This window comes from Dromiciops gliroides, chromosome 2 (assembly GCF_019393635.1).
Source record: "Dromiciops gliroides isolate mDroGli1 chromosome 2, mDroGli1.pri, whole genome shotgun sequence".
Taxonomy (NCBI): domain Eukaryota; kingdom Metazoa; phylum Chordata; class Mammalia; order Microbiotheria; family Microbiotheriidae; genus Dromiciops; species Dromiciops gliroides.
Genome location: NC_057862.1, coordinates 71022104 through 71042639, shown reverse-complemented (window position 1 = coordinate 71042639; position 20536 = coordinate 71022104). Strand labels below are relative to the sequence as shown.

At 36.4% G+C, this 20536-nt stretch overlaps 1 protein-coding gene across 3 annotated transcripts in view; it reads right to left on the bottom strand.

Annotated features, from left to right (window-relative positions):
• Positions 1 to 685: 685 nt before the first annotated feature.
• The window catches only part of MAPK8 (mitogen-activated protein kinase 8), a 121004-nt gene continuing 101153 nt past the window's right edge, over positions 686 to 20536 (bottom strand). Inside the window, exons 8-13 of one of the 3 annotated variants that reach the window (XM_043983093.1) lie at positions 18226 to 18297; positions 16219 to 16401; positions 15922 to 16046; positions 14805 to 14868; positions 12459 to 12536; positions 686 to 5971 (exon numbers count right to left, since the gene is read on the bottom strand). In XM_043983093.1, the coding sequence (XP_043839028.1) occupies positions 5826 to 5971; positions 12459 to 12536; positions 14805 to 14868; positions 15922 to 16046; positions 16219 to 16401; positions 18226 to 18297 (668 nt within the window). In that variant the 3' untranslated portion in view covers positions 686 to 5825. Of the gene's footprint in view, positions 5977 to 12458; positions 12537 to 14804; positions 14869 to 15921; positions 16047 to 16218; positions 16402 to 18225; positions 18298 to 18680; positions 18753 to 20536 lie in introns of all 3 variants that reach the window. The other 2 variants (XM_043983092.1, XM_043983094.1) reach the window with 2 other exon arrangements.

Genomic DNA, 20536 nt, shown 5'->3' with positions numbered 1-20536 from the left:
GTACAACCTGACTGTGTCCTGTTCCAGTGCTTCCACCTGCTGCCCCTGGAACTTTTTTTAATACAATAAGGGCCTTAGCCGCCTCTTGCCTTAGGGCACTCAGGTCCTTTATTCTAACTCTGAGCCCCTTTCACTTTGTAAATCCCCCTGCTTCTAACTTTCCTCTTCTTACTGCCACCGCTGAACCCGCGTTTCTCTCTCGCCGACCTTCTGTCTGTCTGCTCCATCAGTCTGCCCTTTGGCCTCTCTTTTCTCTGCTCCTAGTCCTTTAGCCTTCTCCTGTGTCCTTGTAGCCCCCTGTCTCTCATCTGCCGCCCTTTCCTGTCTAACTCCTAGGTCTATATATATTTTCCTTTTCTCCACTCAAATCACGGGGTTTTTTGCACCCACACACCAAGCTAATCCACCAGCCAGGGCTGCAGCTGGGGCTGGGGGGATGCTGGAGCATCCCGTGCCTCAGCACAGGCTACTCCAGAGCCCGGCCTGGACAAGCCCAGGATCTCTTGAATAGTTCCGCTCAGGGTGGAGGGAGCTAGTGCTCCCTCTCCCCAGCTGTCTGACCTGGCATCTTGTACAGCCCATGGGGCTTTTTGGCTCAGCTGAAGCAGAGGAGGAGGGGCACCAGCACCTCCCACACAGAAGAGACCCTGAGGGTCTAAGGCTTTCTAATCTCAGCCTAAAGGTAGGGTCCCCAAATCAAAATAAATTTCCACAAATGGAAATATTCTCCACAGGACTAGTTTATGCATTAAATTTTTAACTTCAATAAAATAATGGGTATGTTATTGCCATAACCTTGGTTGTATATACACACCTTTTACTTGGATACCTGACAGTGGGTTAAGGGGACAAGAACAGTATCTTTCTATACAACATGTTGAGAGCACCAGTGCTACACTACATACTCTACCTATCCTGAAAACTTTCACCCCCAAGAATCTTTGCAAGTACCTGCCTCCAATGTGCCAAGAGTCCTCGATGATTCTCCCAAACTGAGTTTTAGCTTCCACAGCTCTCTCATGTGATCTGATAGCACCATATCCTAACACTACCATCTACACTTACTAAAACAAACCTACCCTTTACTACAATTTTAAGCCAGAACTTGTTTTTCAATGAAACAACTCTTAATTTCATACTTGTCATACAACTTTTTTCTTTTTTATTTAAAATATTATAACCAATTGACATACTAGATAACATTGTTTACATTCCAGTGGTACGTGTTTAATGACCTATGGTATGGATGATTAAAACCACAATAATCATCTCAGCATTCCCCACAAAGTGCCACATTTGTTTTGTCTAAGGGAGAGGGGGCCATTGGACTAGAACAGAGAGAGCAATGACTGAAAAAGGAATGGGGTTATGTGGGTAGAAAAGCAAATGTGATTAAAAATTCTGAAATTGTGAGATTTTAGACCCACCCCCTGGTTACAGGATAATCTGCTTTGAGAAAATAGAGGTCACATTCCAGGTACACAGCTCATTTGCTCAACTTTACTGTTAGGCTAAAAGATTAAAAGCTTCCCAAAAATATACCAAATATTGGGCCTACAAAAGTAATTCATCTGTTCGTAAAATTTACTAAGATTTATTCCTTTTGTAAAATGTAAAGAATGGACTGATACTACTAGGTCTTTACTTACAAAAACAGACAATAATGGAGTCACCAACCACATCTAACACAACTTTCCAGGAAATACAGTAAAGAAAGGATTTACATGTGAATGCTTCTTACTTATGCAAATTATACATTTTACATACTTACTGGTATCATCTCAACATTGGCCATAAAGGAATTAGAAAAACACACTTACAGTTCACATTCAGCAAAGGTCTAATAGTAAGGGCAACAGTTTACTCAGGAAAGCATAGAAAATTAGTGTGAGGTAGTTCAATAAAAACCTAGTTTAATTTGTAAGCCATTGTGAAAGTGGAGACATTGTGCAAAGCTAATCCACAGGTCTACTTATCACAAGTTTCGGTAAATGGAGAGAAAATTATACCAGAAACGATTAGTAAAGTGTTACTCTTACTAGCCTCTCCTTAAGAGCACTTAACTAAGAGCAATTAAGTGAACCAGAACAGTTTTAAGTAATTTTTTTTCTCATGAGGTTTCTAATCTTACCCCATACTATACATCTCTGCTTCAATGCCCTTCAATTCTTCAACTTGCTGTTATTAAGTGAAAAAACAAAGACAAAAACAACAAACAACAAAAAAACCCCAGGCTTGTTTTGAAAATCTCAGTAGAAAAAAAAAGCTTCTAAAGATTAAACATAAAACACAGCATATACTAAAATAGAAAAGGATTTCTGTAGGCAGCACTCAAAGAGTTACTAAATGACAAAAGAAGGAGGGTATTTGAATTCTTCCACTATTAGTAGAAGTTTACAGGGGGTTTGTGGGGCTTCATGCATCCACTATCTAATGTGTCACTAAAGAACAATACACATGAACAAACTACAGTAGCATTCTTGAAAATGTACTATGTATGATTTAGGTCAAAATGGAGTACAAGTATGTGACTAGGCAACACTGAGTAGTTGTCTTCATATGTGTAGCAGAAACTGGCCTATAAGGTGAACCAAGTTATTTGGTAACCCAGGAAATTGCTTCATTTGTCTGATGATTTCCACTACAAAAGTCATGTCTTTTCTAGCTTCATCTTTTTAGACAATATTGCAGGATTAGGAGAATCAGACAGAAAAGAAAATTAGAAGATTTTTGTAAGGCTTCTATCATTACAATCAAATTTTATGGTATTTTGAGAGGTTTGATGTAGTTGTATTTCTACTTAAAGAGTTCTCAGTTTCTTCTAGAAAGCCTGAGGAGGATGTACTGTGCCTTTCCAAACTTGGTACAGCAAATATCAAAATTTGCCACAATGAGATTACGTGGAAATATAGAATATGATTTCCAAAATCATATTTGGAATGAAAGAAAGATGATTGGCATTGATATGTGATCTAAATTAACAGAGTCCAACAATATAATAATTTAAAAATAATTGCTTAACACAAATTAGAGTTTAAGAGAACAGCACATCGAAGAAGACACCAGAAGATACCTTCTCTCAGCTTACAAATATCACTAAATCTTGACTAACATCAATTCATAGTGTAAGCTGATAGGTTCCTCTTGGAGAAAAAAAATATCAAAATTATAAAATATGCAAGCTTGCTTTACATAAATAACAGTGGATGGCAATCTTGTTTGTGACTTCCATTTAAAAAAAGTATATATATTTAAGATGCCTTAAAGATCCGAACAATTTCTTTAAAAAAAATAAAAAGGAACTCGTGCATAGACTCCCCCTCCCCACTATTATAAAATGTAAATCTAATTAAATAATGCTTAGAAGTTGTGCCCTGTGAATCCAGGGCACACAAAACACTTCACCAAACTAATCCTTATGGATCAGGACACAGGTTGATGAATATTTTAGATCACTTTAGGGAGAGTTCTTATTTTCTGAACTCAGCTGACAAATGCTGGTTTTTCAAGCAGTGGCTGGCACTTTAAAAAGTTATAAATAGCAAGAATGTTTGGTTTTCCTTGCCAAAATTTGGGTCAATGGGAAACTAAAAAAACACACAACAAAACAAAACAAAAATTTGCTGGTAGGAGGTAAGGACTTATTTTGTTACTCTTCTACTCTGATGGCCCATCATTAATCAAACAAAACACTGAAATTCTACAGGCAGATAAATCTAAAAAGTACATCTTTTAAAGTGCAATAGTGACCTAACCTATTACGTGAAGAAAATGAAGAGACTGTTAAACTAACCTGTCAATGTCTAAAGAACACAATCACAGGAAAATCTCTAAGGCTCATTCTCAGTCTTGTTTTTGCAATTCAAGAGGTGTCCCACAATTTTCCAAACTAAATTAATTTCAATTCATTTTAATCAAAAAGAAATAAAACAGCCATTTTGCACCTTTGAAGAGAGTGCCAAGAAATAAAATAAGACAATTGGGTATTGCAATTCCAAGAATGGTAGGAATCACTGCTTTAATGCAACAACAATAATAAAATATACTATAAAGCTAAATTAAAGCTCTATTTAAATATTGAGTATAACAATGATCTAAAAGATCTTACTCAAAAGGTTATTTCCCCAAAATAAATACATGACCAAACATCTAGTGAACTTCCAGAAACTGAAAATTAAGCTCCTTCCATAATTCTGGTCATTAGTCTTCCTGGGCTTCTGCCTAGGAATCCACTTTTAAAAAATGAATAAAAAAACCTAAACAAAGAAGAACAAAAACTTAGATGTTTGTCTTCCTACCTCGATTGACTACACAAATCCCTTTTCCTTCAGAAAGTGGTCGAAAGAGCCAACGTTTATTACTGAAACTGTGCATTTTTTGAAATGAGAGTTCAATGATTGCTTCACCTAAGAAAGAGTTCAGTTCTAGACAAATCATTTCGCAAATATAAAATGTAAACAATTAACATACATTTGTCAGGAGCAGCACCATTTTATGCTACTTAGCAACTGTATTAGGTGTGTTATTGAAAATTAAGTATCAAAAACTAAAGACTCAGGCTAAAGAAGAAACCACCATTTATTCCTTTTCTGCTCATTTGAAGGAGCAGGCCCTAGAAAAAGATATCCTATATATGGCTATGTAGTACTATTTTAAGATGAACAGTATTGCTCATATGATACATTACCTACAGATTTCTAAGTAGGCTCTGGGACATCCCGACAGCTAGTAGTTAATATGAATATGCTACATCTAAATCGAAGAGAAACAATTGGGCAGAAATGAGTTTCCCCTCTTCCCTCCCCTACCAAGAATAGGTGTTCAGCTGACTCTGATACCAAGTAATAGGAAATGAGAAATGGTCAGGAGTCAAGGCTACATGAAATGAAATATATTTAGAGGGACTCCAAGACATTTCTGGGGATCTGTGTCCTGGAAAGATAGATCAGCTTTTGTGTGTACAAAAACAGGCTAATAGTTAGTAGAAGTAAACCATATGTTTATTTGCATTGAAATGAATGTATTATTCATGAAGTATCCTCTTGACTTGATGTGATCATAAGCTTTTTGCATGCCATCATTTTGCAGAATACACCATGTCTTTTTGTTTTTCTTCTTGGGGCAGGCTGAATATATGGCATCTTAGAAAGACATGCTTTGCATTATTCTGCCATTCAGATGAAGTGACTTTGACAAGGAATTATGTAGGGTTTCCTACTAATTGTTTTGACTAAATTAAGATGGGCAAATAGCAAGAATTGGAGGTTTAACTCAATCGTTTACAGTAGTTATACCTGAATATAACTGGCTACAGAGATATATCTTACCTCTTTCCCAGGGGATAAACTAATGACAAGCACATAACCCTGAAGGATATTGTCATGAACAAAACATCTGGAATAAATTCTAATAAAAAAACCACTATAAAATCTTAAATAATTCATGATATAGGCAAGTCACCACATAATAGTTGCTTTGATAAAACAAAGCTTACAAATTCAGTTAAAAATGAATCAGCAGCATAAGGTAAAGCAAATAGGCAAAAATTTTAAACCATGATAAAATTATTAGGTTTACATTATACAGATAATTACAGAAAAAAAACCCACAATACATTTTGTGGTTGTCTTAAAAACAACTTACAGTTTTAAATTACAGCACTTGATATTTTTTTTTTAAAAAAAGAATCCTACATTTTTTGGGGAACAAAACACTCAAAAATAAGACCACTGAATTGTTTTCAAAGTAGTTCTATCAATACCTAAATGAATCCCCTTCCCTCCTGCAACCCCCCTCCCTCTACCCTCCCACCCCTGACCAAATAGTCATCTACAGCAGCCCAGAGGTCCAGCTGATGTTTCTAGACTGCTGTCTGTATCAGAGGCCAATGTTGGATCTGTTGACATTGAAGACACATCATTGACAGACGACGATGAAGATGGATGTTGAGAGCCACTAATCACTGCTGCACCTGTGCTATGAGAAACAAAACAGCAAATCAGTTGCAGATACAGTTGCATATAGAGTAGCTTGCACTGCATTGCCCCCAAGCAATGGCTACTAGTTTCTACTCAGCTAAATAAGACCCAACACTAAACAGTGAGACAATTTCTCATGGTGAGAAAATAATTACATGGTCAAGCCACATTTTAAAATGTTTACAAGCAAACAAGTACTTGAGTGATGGGAATCTTTCAGTTTAAATAGAAAATTACACTTGCTGCTTCAGGTGTGTTTTTTGTTTAGCTGTTTTTCACTCGTGTCCGACTCTTCACGACTGCTTTTGGGGCTTTCTTTGGCAGAGATACTGGAATGGTTTGCCAATTCCCTTTCCACACCTCATTTTATAGATGAGAAAACTGAGACAAAGTTAAGTGACTTGTCCGGGGTCACACAGTTAGTAAGTGTCTGAGGCCAGATTTGAACTCAGTAGTCTTCCTGACTCCAGGCCTGGCACTCTATCTGTTAAGGGGTTTTATTAGTATATTTAAAATCATATTCCATTTACATATTATTTTTAAGGAACAAACCTACTGCATAAAATGAGGCACACAGTACATTGTAGCACCATGCTTATACTAAACATAACCTATCTTAGAAACGTATGAGGGTTTTCTATCAGGTTTCCATTAAAGATGCTTCAAAATGGAAACAAGAGACACTTCTAAACTGAACACAAAGGGAATTTAGATTATTGAAGTCTTTAGTGAAAAGAATTAAATCTTCCAGTACCTCAAAGTATTGTAGAGTATGGTACAATAGACTGATATGGATACATCAAAGATTTGATCATAAAGTTACAAATCCTAACCATAAGGCAAAAGCCTCCCACCACAAAAAGGCTACCTGATAAATCAGGTCTTTCTCTTGTACATAAGGATGATAAACAAGTTGTACAATATCTAATCTCTATTGTCTTTGGCTGCAGGCCTTTTTCTTTCAACTCGTTTTATTTTATCTTCCTTCTGGAAAGTATACAACTTTAAAAAAATGCTTAAGGCTGCTAAAATATTTCATATTCAATGTTTAGGAAGAAAAAATCCATTTTTTTTTCTTCCCAATGAAAATATGGATCACTATGCAGTCTACTCTCAAATATCTAACCGACAATTATTCTAAGCTAGGCCTGACCAGGGCCAATCTAATGATGCAGGCTTCAGTTAGAACGTAACGGACCATAAAAAAGGAACAAAATAATTTTAGTTAGAATGATTAAAAATGATGCAATTCCTAAAGAATGCTTCTTCCCTCTACTTCAGCATTTACTATGCTAGATCAGAAAGGTGTTTTTGGCATGGAGAATTTTGCTAAAACTTTGTACATTAAACTACCCCCAGGGTGGGCCTTTTATGCTTAGTCAGAAAGAAGGCAAACCAATAACGATGCAGATCCTTGTACCTCACTCTTACCATCAGCACACCCCAAGTTTACACAAAATAGGTACCATTTCTACTACAATAATTAGATGGCAAACCGGTCACCTACTATTGGCTCCTTATTTCTACTAATATGAATACCTAGACCAGCTAATATGTGGGCATGCAACCCTATTTGCTACTAGGCAAATCAAAACAGTTTGAGAGCTGAAAAAATATAACATTTAATCCCAAATGAAATGCTTTGGATTGTCTATCACATTTGACTAATGTCCTAGATAGTCAGTCTATTCTTGCTGTTCTATTTCCTTACATTTCACTCATTTGAATTGTTTTCTCCAAACCTACCAACAGTTCAATGGTCTTTCTTAGTCATCTTTCTTGAGTTCTCTGCAATTTTTGACTGTAGGAACCACTCCCTTCCCTTCTGGATGCTCTCTTTTGGTTCCCCTATTTTTTTGTTGGATCCTTCTCAGTCTCCCACCTCTCCCTCCCCTCACCATCTGAAAGTATCTCCCATGGCCCTGTCTGTCTTGGGGCCTCTTCTCTCTTTGTAGCACTTATCTTGGTGACCTGATCAGCTTTCATCTCTAAGCAGATAATACCTATATACATTTGAATCTAGTGTTTACCCCCTTCCCGAGTTTCCAGCCCCATTTCATCAACTTAACTGCTATACATCTCTACCTGGATAACCCACAGGCATCTCACACTACACACGAACAAAAAGAAACTAATAATTTTACAGTGTGGCACAGTGGACAGAGTCTGAAGATCTGTGTCTGAAGCTAGCTCTGTCATTTACCACCTGTATAATTATGATCCAAATACTTAAACCTTTCTGGGCTTCAGTGTCTTCACCTATAAAATGAGGTGCCTAGCCTAAATGGCCTGCAAGCTCTAATCTACGACTTTCTGATCTCCTTAAATCCACCCTTCTTCCACACTTCCCTCCTTTTCTTGCAGGCACTTTCATCCTTCTTAATCACCAAGGTTCACAACCTTTGAGTTTTCTCCACTTTTCCCTCTCCCTCACCTTGATATCCAATCTGTTGATAAGACATGCTGATTTCAATGCTAAGACCCTCTATCCCATTTCCTCCCTTCATTTCCCTTATTTCACAGCTGAGGGAGCTTGAGAACTTAGGAAGCACAACCTGGCTTTACAGATGACCCCAGGTGAAGCACAGAGAAGCTGCCCGACATGCTCAGGGTTGCTTGAGGGAGTGGGAAGAAGAGTTGGTACAGTAATTTAAGCCTACGTTGCTCTGACTCCAAAGTCAGTGATCTTTCTCCCCCGCTGTATCAGGCTGCCTTATGTGGTCACCACTCTTCAAGGGCCTTCCCGCAAGAGCCCATCTGATTTCCTCATTGCCAGTCTCTCCTTTCGAATTCATTCTCCACTCAGATGTCAAAGTGATCTTAAATCACAGGTGGCATTAGATTGGTAAGTTGGTTAAAAAGTTTTCAGGAGCTCCTTACTGCTACCAGGCGAGAACGAGAGCTCCTCATCTACTGTTCTTAACATGGTGACCGTTTCTTCTTAATGCACTGCTCTAGTCACTTCAGGCTTGAAGGAATAAAGTATAAGTTCCCAAGCCTGGACTAAAGGACCTCTTTTTCAGACTTACCTTGCACTCCTCCCTTCACACATTCTCTGTGTCAGTCCAAACAGCCTCTCTTCCCTCCCATTCCCGACCAGCACACTTTCCTCTTCATGACCATGCTTGTCTCCTTCCCAAGATATGGACTCATGCTTCCCCCTACTGACATCCCACTCTTTAAGACTGAACTCAAAGGAGCCTCCACTGCAAACACCCCACTGACTGAGACCTCAGTAGGAAGGCACTATTTCCTGGCAGCTACCACACTCTCCTTTGTGCAGTATTATTGGTGAACAGACCCTTCTCCTCATCGGATCACACACTCATGGGTGTCTTTGCATCCCTTAAGGTTGAGCACGATGCCTTACACATAGTAGGTGCCTAAAGAATTTTTGTTGGGTTGAAGCAAACAGCTAGAGGTAGAAGAAGGGCATTCTGGGCATAGGACACAGTATCAGCAAAAGCCCAAAGGTAGAAAAAAGCAGGTAGTTCAGTTTGACTGGAACATCATGTATATGGAAAGAAAGTATATAACATACAGCCAGCAGCGACCTATACCTGTGGGCTCTGGGATGTCAGCATAAGGATCATTCAGTTCTACTTAGTAGGAAACTTAGTAGCTACTGAAAAACTGAGCAGAAAAGTCCTAGGAAAAGATATATACTTCAGTAAGATGAACTTGGTAGAGGTGTAAAGGATGACTTTGGGGAAAGAGACAGTTGAGACAGGAAGACCTTACAGAAGTTCATCTAGGCCCTGGGGAATGAGGGTCTGTGCCAAGGTGATTGCACGGGGAATAAAAAGGCCTCAGGGTTGTCAACATGATCATAGTTTACCTAGTCCAGCCTTTATCTAAGCTGGAATCTTCTCTACAACATCTCCCACCAATGGCCAATGACTTTCCACTGGAAGAAAAATGGTATGGAAATCACTATGTGCCTCAAATGGCCTGTTCTGTTTGGCTGGGTGTTTTTCTTTATATTAAGGGTAAATCCTTCTCTTAGCAACTTCTACTCATTATATCTACGTCTGCTCTTTTTGAAAATGATGGATGATGAATAGAAGAGCCCTGCCCTCTCTACAATGTCATAGAGTTAGAAGCCTATGGGCACAAAGGAAGTGTTACAGGGCTAAAAGCTGGCCTGGGAGTGCAATCATCTACACCAAGACCATTCCTAATGGAATGGAAAACTTCAAAAGAGAATGACCAACATTCTCAAAGGTCTCAGAGAGGTCAAGGTGAAAAGAGATTAAGAAAAGGCCACTGGATTTTGCAACTAAGAAATCATTGGTAACTTTAGAGAGAGCAGTTTCAGTGGAATGATAGGGTCGGGAGACAGACTGAAAGAGTTAAGAGTGAGAGGAGAGAAAGTGGAGGCACATATTGTAGACATAGTTTTTGAAGAGTTTAGCTACAAAGGGCAGAAGAAATAGAGGATGACAGCAGGGATGGAAGGATCAAGTAAGAGTTTTTTAGGGTAGAGGAGAGATGTACCTTTGTAGGCAGTAGGAAACAAAGCCAGTAGAGAGGGAGAAAAGAGTGGGGATGACAGAAGGGACAATTTGTTGGAGGAGATGGGATGGAATGGGATCACTTGATCTAAAGGAGTTAGTTAGCCTTGGTAAGGAATAAGGCCACCCCATCATGTGAGGCAGGGTTGAAGGAGGAGAATGCACCTGAATGATAGGAAATAAGAAAGAGGGGAGAAGAGGGAGGTCAAGACAAATGGCCTTAGTTTTTCTGTACAAGAGTCAATATTTTCACTGAGAGAATGGGGCAAAGGAGAACCATAGGAATTTTGAGAATACATAAAAGGGTTTAGAAGAGCTGCTATGGAGAGTGGGACAGTAAGTTGGTGAGGGAGGTATATAACAGAATTGCCTAGCAACAGTGAGGGCCCAGTCATGTGACATAAATCTGATGCAGACTCAGTCAATATGCTTGTGTGATTTTCTCCACTTTTGTTCAGCAACACATATGTAGGATTAAAGATGGTGAAAGATGGGAGTGATCCAAGGCTGAGGCTTGACTAGGCTGAACTGGAAAGAGAAATGAGGGGAGTAGGGATTCAAGAAAGGACAGTGTAGAGTTGAACTGGTTCCCCAAGTGGTGAAGATGGTCAGAGAGAGAACTGAGGGTTCAAGGGATTGAAGGGTACAGTGCATAACTATACAACTAATTGGTCTGTTCCTATCGAAAGAAAAGAGTTGACGGAAAGAGAAATATGATCTATATGTACAAAAAATTCATAATAGCTCTTTTTGTGGTAACCCCAAATAAGAAACTAAGGAGCTACCCTCTCACTGTAGAATGGCTAAACAAATTACAATATATAAATGTGATGCAATATTATTTTGCCATAAAAGATGATGAAATAGTTGGTTTTGGAATAAAATGAAAAGATCTCCATGATCTGATAGAGAGCCAAGTGAGCAGAATGAGGAGAACCATTCATACAATGATAACAATGAGAGAAACAACTCTGAAAGACTTGATGACTATGATAAATATTATGACAAACCATGGTGCGAGAGGAAACACGCCACTCACCTCCTTGCCAGAGAAACACTGAACTTACAATATAGAGAGACATCCATTTTTAGGCAAGGCAAATATAGGAATTTATTTTGTTGGGCTATACATATTTATGGAGGAAGGTTTTATTTTGTTCAATGGAAAGCTCTAGGAGGGATGAGTTACAAATGCACTTAAAAATAAATGCATTTTTCCAAAAGTCTATTCCTTATACCTTTCAGATGGAGCTATCTAGTTCTAACAAAGGACTGAGATAAATCTAGGTTTGCTCTAAGTTACTCCATGACCTTGCTTGGAACATAAGAAGTGCTTGGGGGAACCTAACAACACTTATGTCATCTGCCCTCACAGGGCTGATGTGACAGAAGCCCTTAGCTTGCCTCAAAGCATCACATAAATATTAGTTATTATCACCAACAGGAGAAAGAGAGGCAGCTGACGCAGCCTGATCAACTCTCCTGTAAAATATAAGATTTTATTTGGGACTTAAGGAAAGCCAGGGAAGTCAGTAAGCAGAATTGAAGAGGAAAAGCATGCTAGGTATAGAGAGAAGTCAGAGAAAATGCCTGTAGCTGAGAGATGGAGTGTCTTGTCATGGAATGTCATGTTCAATGCATTTTAAAAGTTTCAGTCCATTCAAAAAAAGGCAACCAAAATTAGAGAGATATAGCACTACTTCACTTCACAAAATGACTTTAAGGTAAATCAATGTCAGCTGAAAATATTTTAATTTCATGGTTCTGTCACTCAATGAAGCATCAACTTATTAGATGTATACTGTAAAGCAGTATTTTTACAATGCTAGCTAAACATTCTTTATGTATATGAAACTGTTAAGCACAAATGAAGTAACTATAATGCAGGAATCACAATTTTAGACTCATTGAAAAGTAGAAATAGAATTAATAAGCTGTTTTGAACTGAGCTTATATTGTAACCAACCTAAAGGAGCTGGCTGACCCCGTATAACTCCATTCTTAGTTCTCTCCTCCAAGTCCATAACTTCCTTGTATATCAATTCTGAAAAAGGAAAAGGAATGAATCAATGACAAAAGCCAATTTCATATCACAGCTTCATTATTGGGAATTTCTATTATTACAAACAACAATCAAGTACAGTAAGTGACATTTTGAGCAGATGCTCAATAAGTACCAGTGATTATCTAATATAAGATTTTTAGTTTCTCAGGATTTATAGTAAAGGAATTAGAGGCCTATGCTATAACTGGGTCTCTTTAAGTCAGGTCTTCTAAAGTTAGGTTTAGGGCAGTTCTGGGGCAAGAAGTTTAAACCTATCATGGAAAAGACAAAGACTAATCAGGACAAAAACCAGGGTACAGAATTCAAGGCATGGTAGCTATCATGTTTGATGAGACTAAGAGCTAAGTCCCCATAAGCATGAGTTCCTTCCTTACCTTACAAGCCATTTAACTTTCAAGACTCACAATGATAGTGAAGGTCACTATATGGTTTGGGTAGTTTCTGGTGTCACAATTTTGGATATGAAAGTTATAATAAGATATAATTTTTAAAAAATTAAAGAATAATAATAATAAACATTTTTATTTAAAGCATTGAGTTCAAAAATTCTATCCCTCCTTCCCTTCCTCTCCTGCCTCCTCCCTGAGGTGATAAGGCATCAGATATAGGTTATATGTGTTGAATTATGTAAAACGTTACCATATTAGTAATTTTGTATAAGAAAACTTGAATAAAAAAATGAAAAAGTGAAAAATAGCATGTTCTTTCTTTGGAGGTGGATAATAAATATGCTTCATCATTAGTCCTTTGGGATTGTCTTGGATCATTGTATTACTGAGAATAGTTAAGTCATTCACAGTTCTTCATCAATCAATCAATACTGCTGTCATATTGCACAATGTTCTCCTGGTTCTGCTCACTTCATTATATATCAGTTCATATAAGTCTTTCCAGGCCTTTCTGAAATTGTTCTGCTTGTCATCTCTTATAGCACAATAGTATTCCATCACAATCACATGTCATATCTTGTTCAGCCATTCCCCAATTGATGGGCATTCCTTTGATTTCCAATTCTTAGCCATCAAAAAAAGAGATGCTATAAATATTTTTGTACACAATGGTCTTTTTATCTTTTGGGGGATGTAAGATATACTTTAAAAAATATTTGTCAAGGGATTGAGGATGTCCAAAATGACACAATGGAAATTTTCAATTATATAACCTAAAAAGGCTTGTAGAAAACCAAAAATAAATACAGCTAAAATTAAAAGAGACACTGTTGAGGAAGGAAAAACCTATCCAAAAAAGTCCAATATTCAAGACACGTTGGGAAATGAAAGAAATATATGAGATGAAGAGTCATTCTCCAATAGATAGTCAAAGGATAAAGTTTTCCAAAGATATGAAAATTATAATCATGTGAAATATTACAAATCACTTATAAAAGAAATGCAAAACAACTTTGAAGTTTTATCTCATACTCAGCAAATATGCAAAGATGATAATAGTTGGAAATAACCAATGTTGGAGGGGTTGTAGAAGGTTAAGAAGGTTAATATACCCGATGCAGCTGTGAATTGGTCTATTTTGGAAATCAATTTGGAATTATATGAGAAAGGCTACTCAGCTGTTAATAGCTTTCACCCATAAATCCTACTCCTGGGCATATATATCTTAAGGAGATAAATGACAAAAAGTATCCACACATTCCAAAATATTCATAACAAAAAAATTGAAAACAAAGTTAAGTACCCATCAATTGAAGACTAGAAGAACAATTTGTGGTATGGAATGGAATGGAATATCATTGTGTGTAAGAAGTAATAAGTATAAGGAATTCAGAGACAAAAGGGAGGACTTCTCTGCAATGATCCAAACTAACTCAGAACATGGAAAAAAGCGGCTACAAAAAATGTAAAGAAATACACTAAAACATAAGAATTCAAATTATTCACATCTAATCTTCGTTCCAGAGACACTCCTGTGACTTGCCTAAAGTTATACAACTAAAAGCTAGTGTTGAAATCAAGAAAGGATTTAGTTATAGCACCAATGGGGATAAGCCAAACTAAAAATCACACACTATTCATTTAAAGTAAATTTTGGGATTGTTTTTTGTAAGTAAATCAGATATTGTTTCCATAACTGTTAAACAGATAAGACATAAGTATCAGTTAAGAAAGAAATAGCTTAAGCACCCAATAATTGGTGTAGATATATCTTTCTCAAATAAATAGGGTTTTGAAAGCAAAATGGACTTTGAGTTTAGGTGCTTCACTCTCTCTAAGTTTTTTTAATTCACTTTACCTTTCCACTCTTCTATTGTGTGCTCCCTTTCATCTAACTGCTTGTCAGGGATCTTTGGTGGAGGCTGTAAGAGATGAGGCAGCAATAAGTAACTCAGGTCATTAAAAAATTGGGAAACAGGTAAGAAAGCTCACAAAGATACTTTCCACTAATACTAGTCATCAAGCTGTCTTTTGTTTTTTTTTTAATTTTTTTATCAAGCCATCTTAAAATCATAACTAGTCAATATTTGAACAACTGTTGGGAAATAATTAAAAGTTTTGAATCAATTATTGGCACCTTTCTCATGGTACATAGACTGAGGAAAGCCAACAGTTTATCCTCTTTTCTACTACCACTAGAATTCTAGGATGTCTAGCTTTACTTAACCCAATGGCAATTTACTGATTTTATTAGGATCATTTGAAACAAAAACTTTAAATCAAGATATAGTATGTATGCCTTACAGCTGTTCTATTCAGTTATCCTGATCCCACTAAAGTTCAGAGATGGGGGTTCTTAGAAAACTGGAGGTAGACTGAAAATTCCTTTTTTGGGGCTGGGCTGTGGGATGGAGAAGTAAAGGAGGATTAAAAATAACATTAGTTGGGGCAGCTAGGTGGCGCAGTGGATAAAGCACTGGCCCTGGATTCAGGAGGACCTGAGTTCAAATCCATCCTCAGACACTTGACACTTACTAGCTGTGTGACCCTGGGCAAGTCACTTAACCCTCATTGCCCAGTAAAACCCCCAAAACAAACAAACAAAAAAACATTTGTTCACTAAGTAATAGTATCCTTGTACTTCTCTTTTATAACTTACTCCTCTTATTAAACAAAGAAACCCAAACATCTTTAGCAACAGAAACTCCCCCCACCTAATCTCTGGAACAACAGTTAGCATAATATACTAATTAAATATAAAAAACTTACATCTAAGTTACAACATTTATCCCTCATACACAAACTCCCTAATGAATATGCTACTCAACTACTTTTTGTTCCCCAAAAGAAAAAAACAAAGTGATTTCTTAACTCATAGGAAAGTCAGTCTGTCTGTCTGTCTGTCTGTCTATCTGTCTGTCTGTCTACCTACCTAGCTACCTACCTATCTCATACACATGAAGAAACAGACTCACCGCCTCTGCTTCTGAAGGATCATACCAGACATTGATATACGGGTGCTGTAGAGCTTCATCCACAGAGATTCTTTTAGATGCATCTATAACCAGCATTTTGGACAACAAATCCCTTGCCTGACTAGCTGCAAAAGTAACAGTTTGCATTAGTGCCATCAGCATTTTCTTATGTATTTCCACGCCTAGAAAATATTTATGAAGACTTAGAGCTTTTAAAATTTATTTTAATATACTAAAGTTTAATTGAGAGTAATTCGGGAGGTCATTCTGAATTTTTGGATACTTAAAAAATGATACCTTTAAGTTTGTTGTGCTCTGAGTCAGCTGGGAAAAGTACATCTGGGAAGAGCTTCTCGAAGCTGTATCCAGCATATTTAGGCCTGTTCTCCACATAAGTCCTTACTGTTGGTTGTAATTTCTTCATGAACTCAGGGCATGGTGTTCCAAGTTGTTCAATAACTTTATTCCACTGATCAATATCTAAGATCAAGCAGCTAAGAAAAATACTCGACAGATATACATCGGCTATAACATATCAAAATGATAAAAATGACACTCCCTAAAATTCACGAGAAAGAATGTGAAGAATATAAAGAAAATGTTACTGCTACACTATTTAGGGTAGTGATAACATGAGGAGAAAAATCAATAAATTAACCAGTTGAGGTTTTTACATCAGTTTTACTATAAAAATAGAGACAAAACACTTTCTTACTACAGCTGAATCAAAGAAGAGTGATAATAACAATTCACCAAGGGCTAGCAGGTATGGGGTCTAAGTACAAAAGGTTCAAAACCATATGAGTATGATAAATTTCCTTTCTTCTAGTTATCTTGGAGGACTGACCATTAATGCTAGTGAGTAATAAATCTCATCTTTCAAATCCAGCAACTACATTTGTTGGACCCAAACTGCTATGGAATCAGTTACTGTAAAAGGAAATTTTTTTTTCTGCATGTTTATATATAATAACATTATCTTATGATAATAGCTCCCATTGATCCAGTACTTTGCAGAATTATATATTCTCATATATATAAAATATTGAATTCTTCCACAAAGGAGATTTAATATTTTCATCAACTGTGGAAGTTAGAAACTACTTTTAAGAGATCTAACATGGACGGTCCCTAATAAGGTCAACTCCCCCACCCCATAACCTAGTGAAACTAGTTTCTATTCAAGAATATATTCAGAAATGTTGCTAATAGTCTCTGCAAAACAATTCTGGGACATATACAAATATAGGAGGAGGCAACTATTCTTTCTTCTGAACAGTATCATTAGCTAGTTGCTCTATCAACTAACATTTAGATGATCAGCTGGCAGTAATTTTAAATGGACTCTTTATATACTACTACTATCTGGCCTCCTGACACTTGCAGACAACTCAGCCAGCCAGACACAGGGGATGCAACAATGCTAAAGGATGCTACATATCCCCATCATCTCCCTTGCTCTCACTCATCAATGCTACAAAAGAAATGGGTTCTGCATAGTGTTTTGCTGAGGCTCTCCAAATGACAAAAGCAACTCTGGACACTATGAAAGCCACAGACTGTATCAGTTGGGAAATGTCCCTTACCACCTTGTGAATAACTGGGGGGAAAGGGACACTTCCAGCTGAGGCTCACACATGTCCAATTGGGCCCTGGTTAACAGACCTAATTCTACTAAACCTCCCTGTAAACAGCTTGAAACATTTCAGTTTGACAGAGAAATACACAGCTGACTACTGTTAATATAACAGGTAAAAAGCAGACAGATGGACAAAATGTATTCTTAATGAATCCTAATCTAATTAACATCACAAAAAAGCAGCACTGCTAAGATACTTGAGATGAAAGGATCAATGAGCTAAATTCAATAAGGGACAACAGCAAAAATAGCACACGGACACAAAACATAAAACAAAAGAAAAAAAACAACAATGTATGACCAGAGGCAATGGACAGTTTTAAAATTCATGACATTAAATTCTATTTCCTAAACACTTCTATATCTATTCAAGTGATAGGAATATTAGAAATTCTTAATGAAAGCCATGCTTATTGGTTTTGGTTAAATAAACAAATCCAAAGCCCATGATAACCTATAAGTAGATCATTAATTGCACTTTAGCATTTTTTAATGATATAAAACTACAACTATAAGAAAGGTCTATATGTAGTCTATATCAGCTGGTGGTATTCTGAAACAGTAATTTATCATTACCTCATTAACTGAATAAGAAAACAAACTGACCAAGCTGAAGTTCATTTTGACCTTTCAGAAACTATAGTCTAGGCAAAGAGTAAGGATACGATCTGTTCCTGGGAACAAAACACCACCTTTGATCATTTCTCCCATGATGCACCCAACTGACCAAATGTCAACTGAAAACAAAATGCAATGACATTAACATAAAGGTATCGGCTAAAGTAAAAAAACAAAAAAACAAAATAAAACAGAACAGAACAGAACAAAACACACTAAAATAAAATCATACACATAATATGATATATTCAAATTATAAAAAGCAGTGTAAAATGAAAATGAATGACAATGAATGGTGCTCTGACTCCCAGCAGAGACTATGTCCTACTGCTAGGTGCAGCCTAAAAAAATGATTCAACTTCTCATCAGAACAATTTTTTTGAAATATGCAACAACAACAAAGTTTTATGTCTATTTAAAGAAAATTGGACCATAAGCACTTTCATGACAGAGCATTAAAGAGTGAATCACCAATCAAACTGCTGCAGCCGCACAAGGATACAGTCCCTTCCTGGAAAGAGGATTTTGTGGCAAACCATTTCTCCCATAATGCACCCCACAGACCATAAATCCACTATGTTTGTAGCACAAAAGAAGGAAAAGCAAAGCAAAAGGTCATTTAAAAATTAAAGAAGCATAATATGATTGCATTATATAAAACTGCTGAAACTTATCACAGAAAAAAAGGAAATGATTTCAGTTTTAATTAATGGAAAGATTCTAAACAAAAGTATTTTCCAAAGGATTTTGTTTGATTCACAAAGGAAAATGTGTACAGCCTTTTAATTAAGTTTTAAAATTTAAAGTGAGAGCTCTGCACAGTGGTTATACAGTAAAAAGGAATATAGTTTAAGCATGTAGAGAACAATTTTTGGAATTTGGGAATAGGAAACAGTGGAAGCCAACAAACTGTAACATGTAATGGTATAAAAGAATATAGTCAAATTAAAGAAATCTTTCTCTTATTTTGAAATTCAACTGTGCATTACACTCTCTTTAAGTCAAATAAACAAAAAAAGCATGAGCAGAAATAATTTAGCATATTAAAATATCCATTAATGTTAAAATTAGTTATGTTCCTATAGTAGACTAAAATTAGCACAAACTATTTCTTCAATATAGCAACAATCTCTTATTGAAAAGAACTAAGGGTCTAACAGTGCTAATGAACATTAGAACAAATTTCATAATACATCAAAAAATTTGTCTTAAAATATATGTATAAGATAGCATTCACGTAAAATTCTTTAAAGACTTTTAAAATGGCTTTATCTGTTTCAATGATAGATCATAGATACTGTTCTGTTAAAACAGGATTAAACATAGTATATGTTAAGAGTTTTCTTGACCACATTATATAAGAAATTTTACTAATTAATTTATAAAAATGACTACTTAGGGGAAGACTAATAGCTAAGTTTAAGGATAAAATAAATAGCTATCTTTAAAATATCTCAAATACTTTTTTCTTCCAAAAACAAAAACCCCAAACCCCAAACTCTATCTATATATGTAAGTTATTGTTTGGTTAAAGAAATAAATTTTTGGATGAAAGTAGTCATACAGATTCCCCAAACAATGTCACATAATTCAATGCTCTTACTGAGTTTCTCTTTAAGAGATGTAGCACAGTGAAGAGGAAGTAGCTGTGGATTGGGAGTCAAGACCTTAGGTAGGGTTCTAGTCCCAGCTCTGCCATTAACTAGCAGTATCACCTTGGGGAGGTCACTTCAATTCTCAGGTCCTCATTTTCCTTTTATATAAAATGAGGAGGTTGGATTAGATGATTTTGGCCCTTCTGGCTCTCACATTTTGATTTAAATTGTTTCTTAATGATCACTGACCCTATCCAATTTTAATTGAGAATCCAACTGAAGCTTAACAAAACTAATGAATACATTAAAGAAACATGAAATTTGGGGGTTTCCACCTGTTTTCAGTAAAACACACAACACACACAGACATACTTCTGGACCTGTATAGTAAATAAAAGGAGGGCATGTAAGGTTGGAGCAGGAAATGAGGGGTAAAGGGAGAACAAGCAAAATGAGTTGGAAAACCCTAGAAAACATTTGCACACATCCTGTTTAGAGTTTGAAAGCCCAAGACCTTTTAGAAAGGAAAAGATGGGAGAGATCAAAGGTAGAAACATTAACTTAATCGATGCTGATGGAGGACCTAGTGATGAATATTGGTAATTTCTTATGATCACTTATTAAAAATAAAATTTATTTTGTTAAGCTGAATAATTTAGAGAAGAGACTTAAAGGAATAGTTCATAAACCAATTACTAGAGTGCAATTAAGCATCCTTTAAAGACTTCTGACACTAGTATTTAGCCTATTTTATTAATTATTT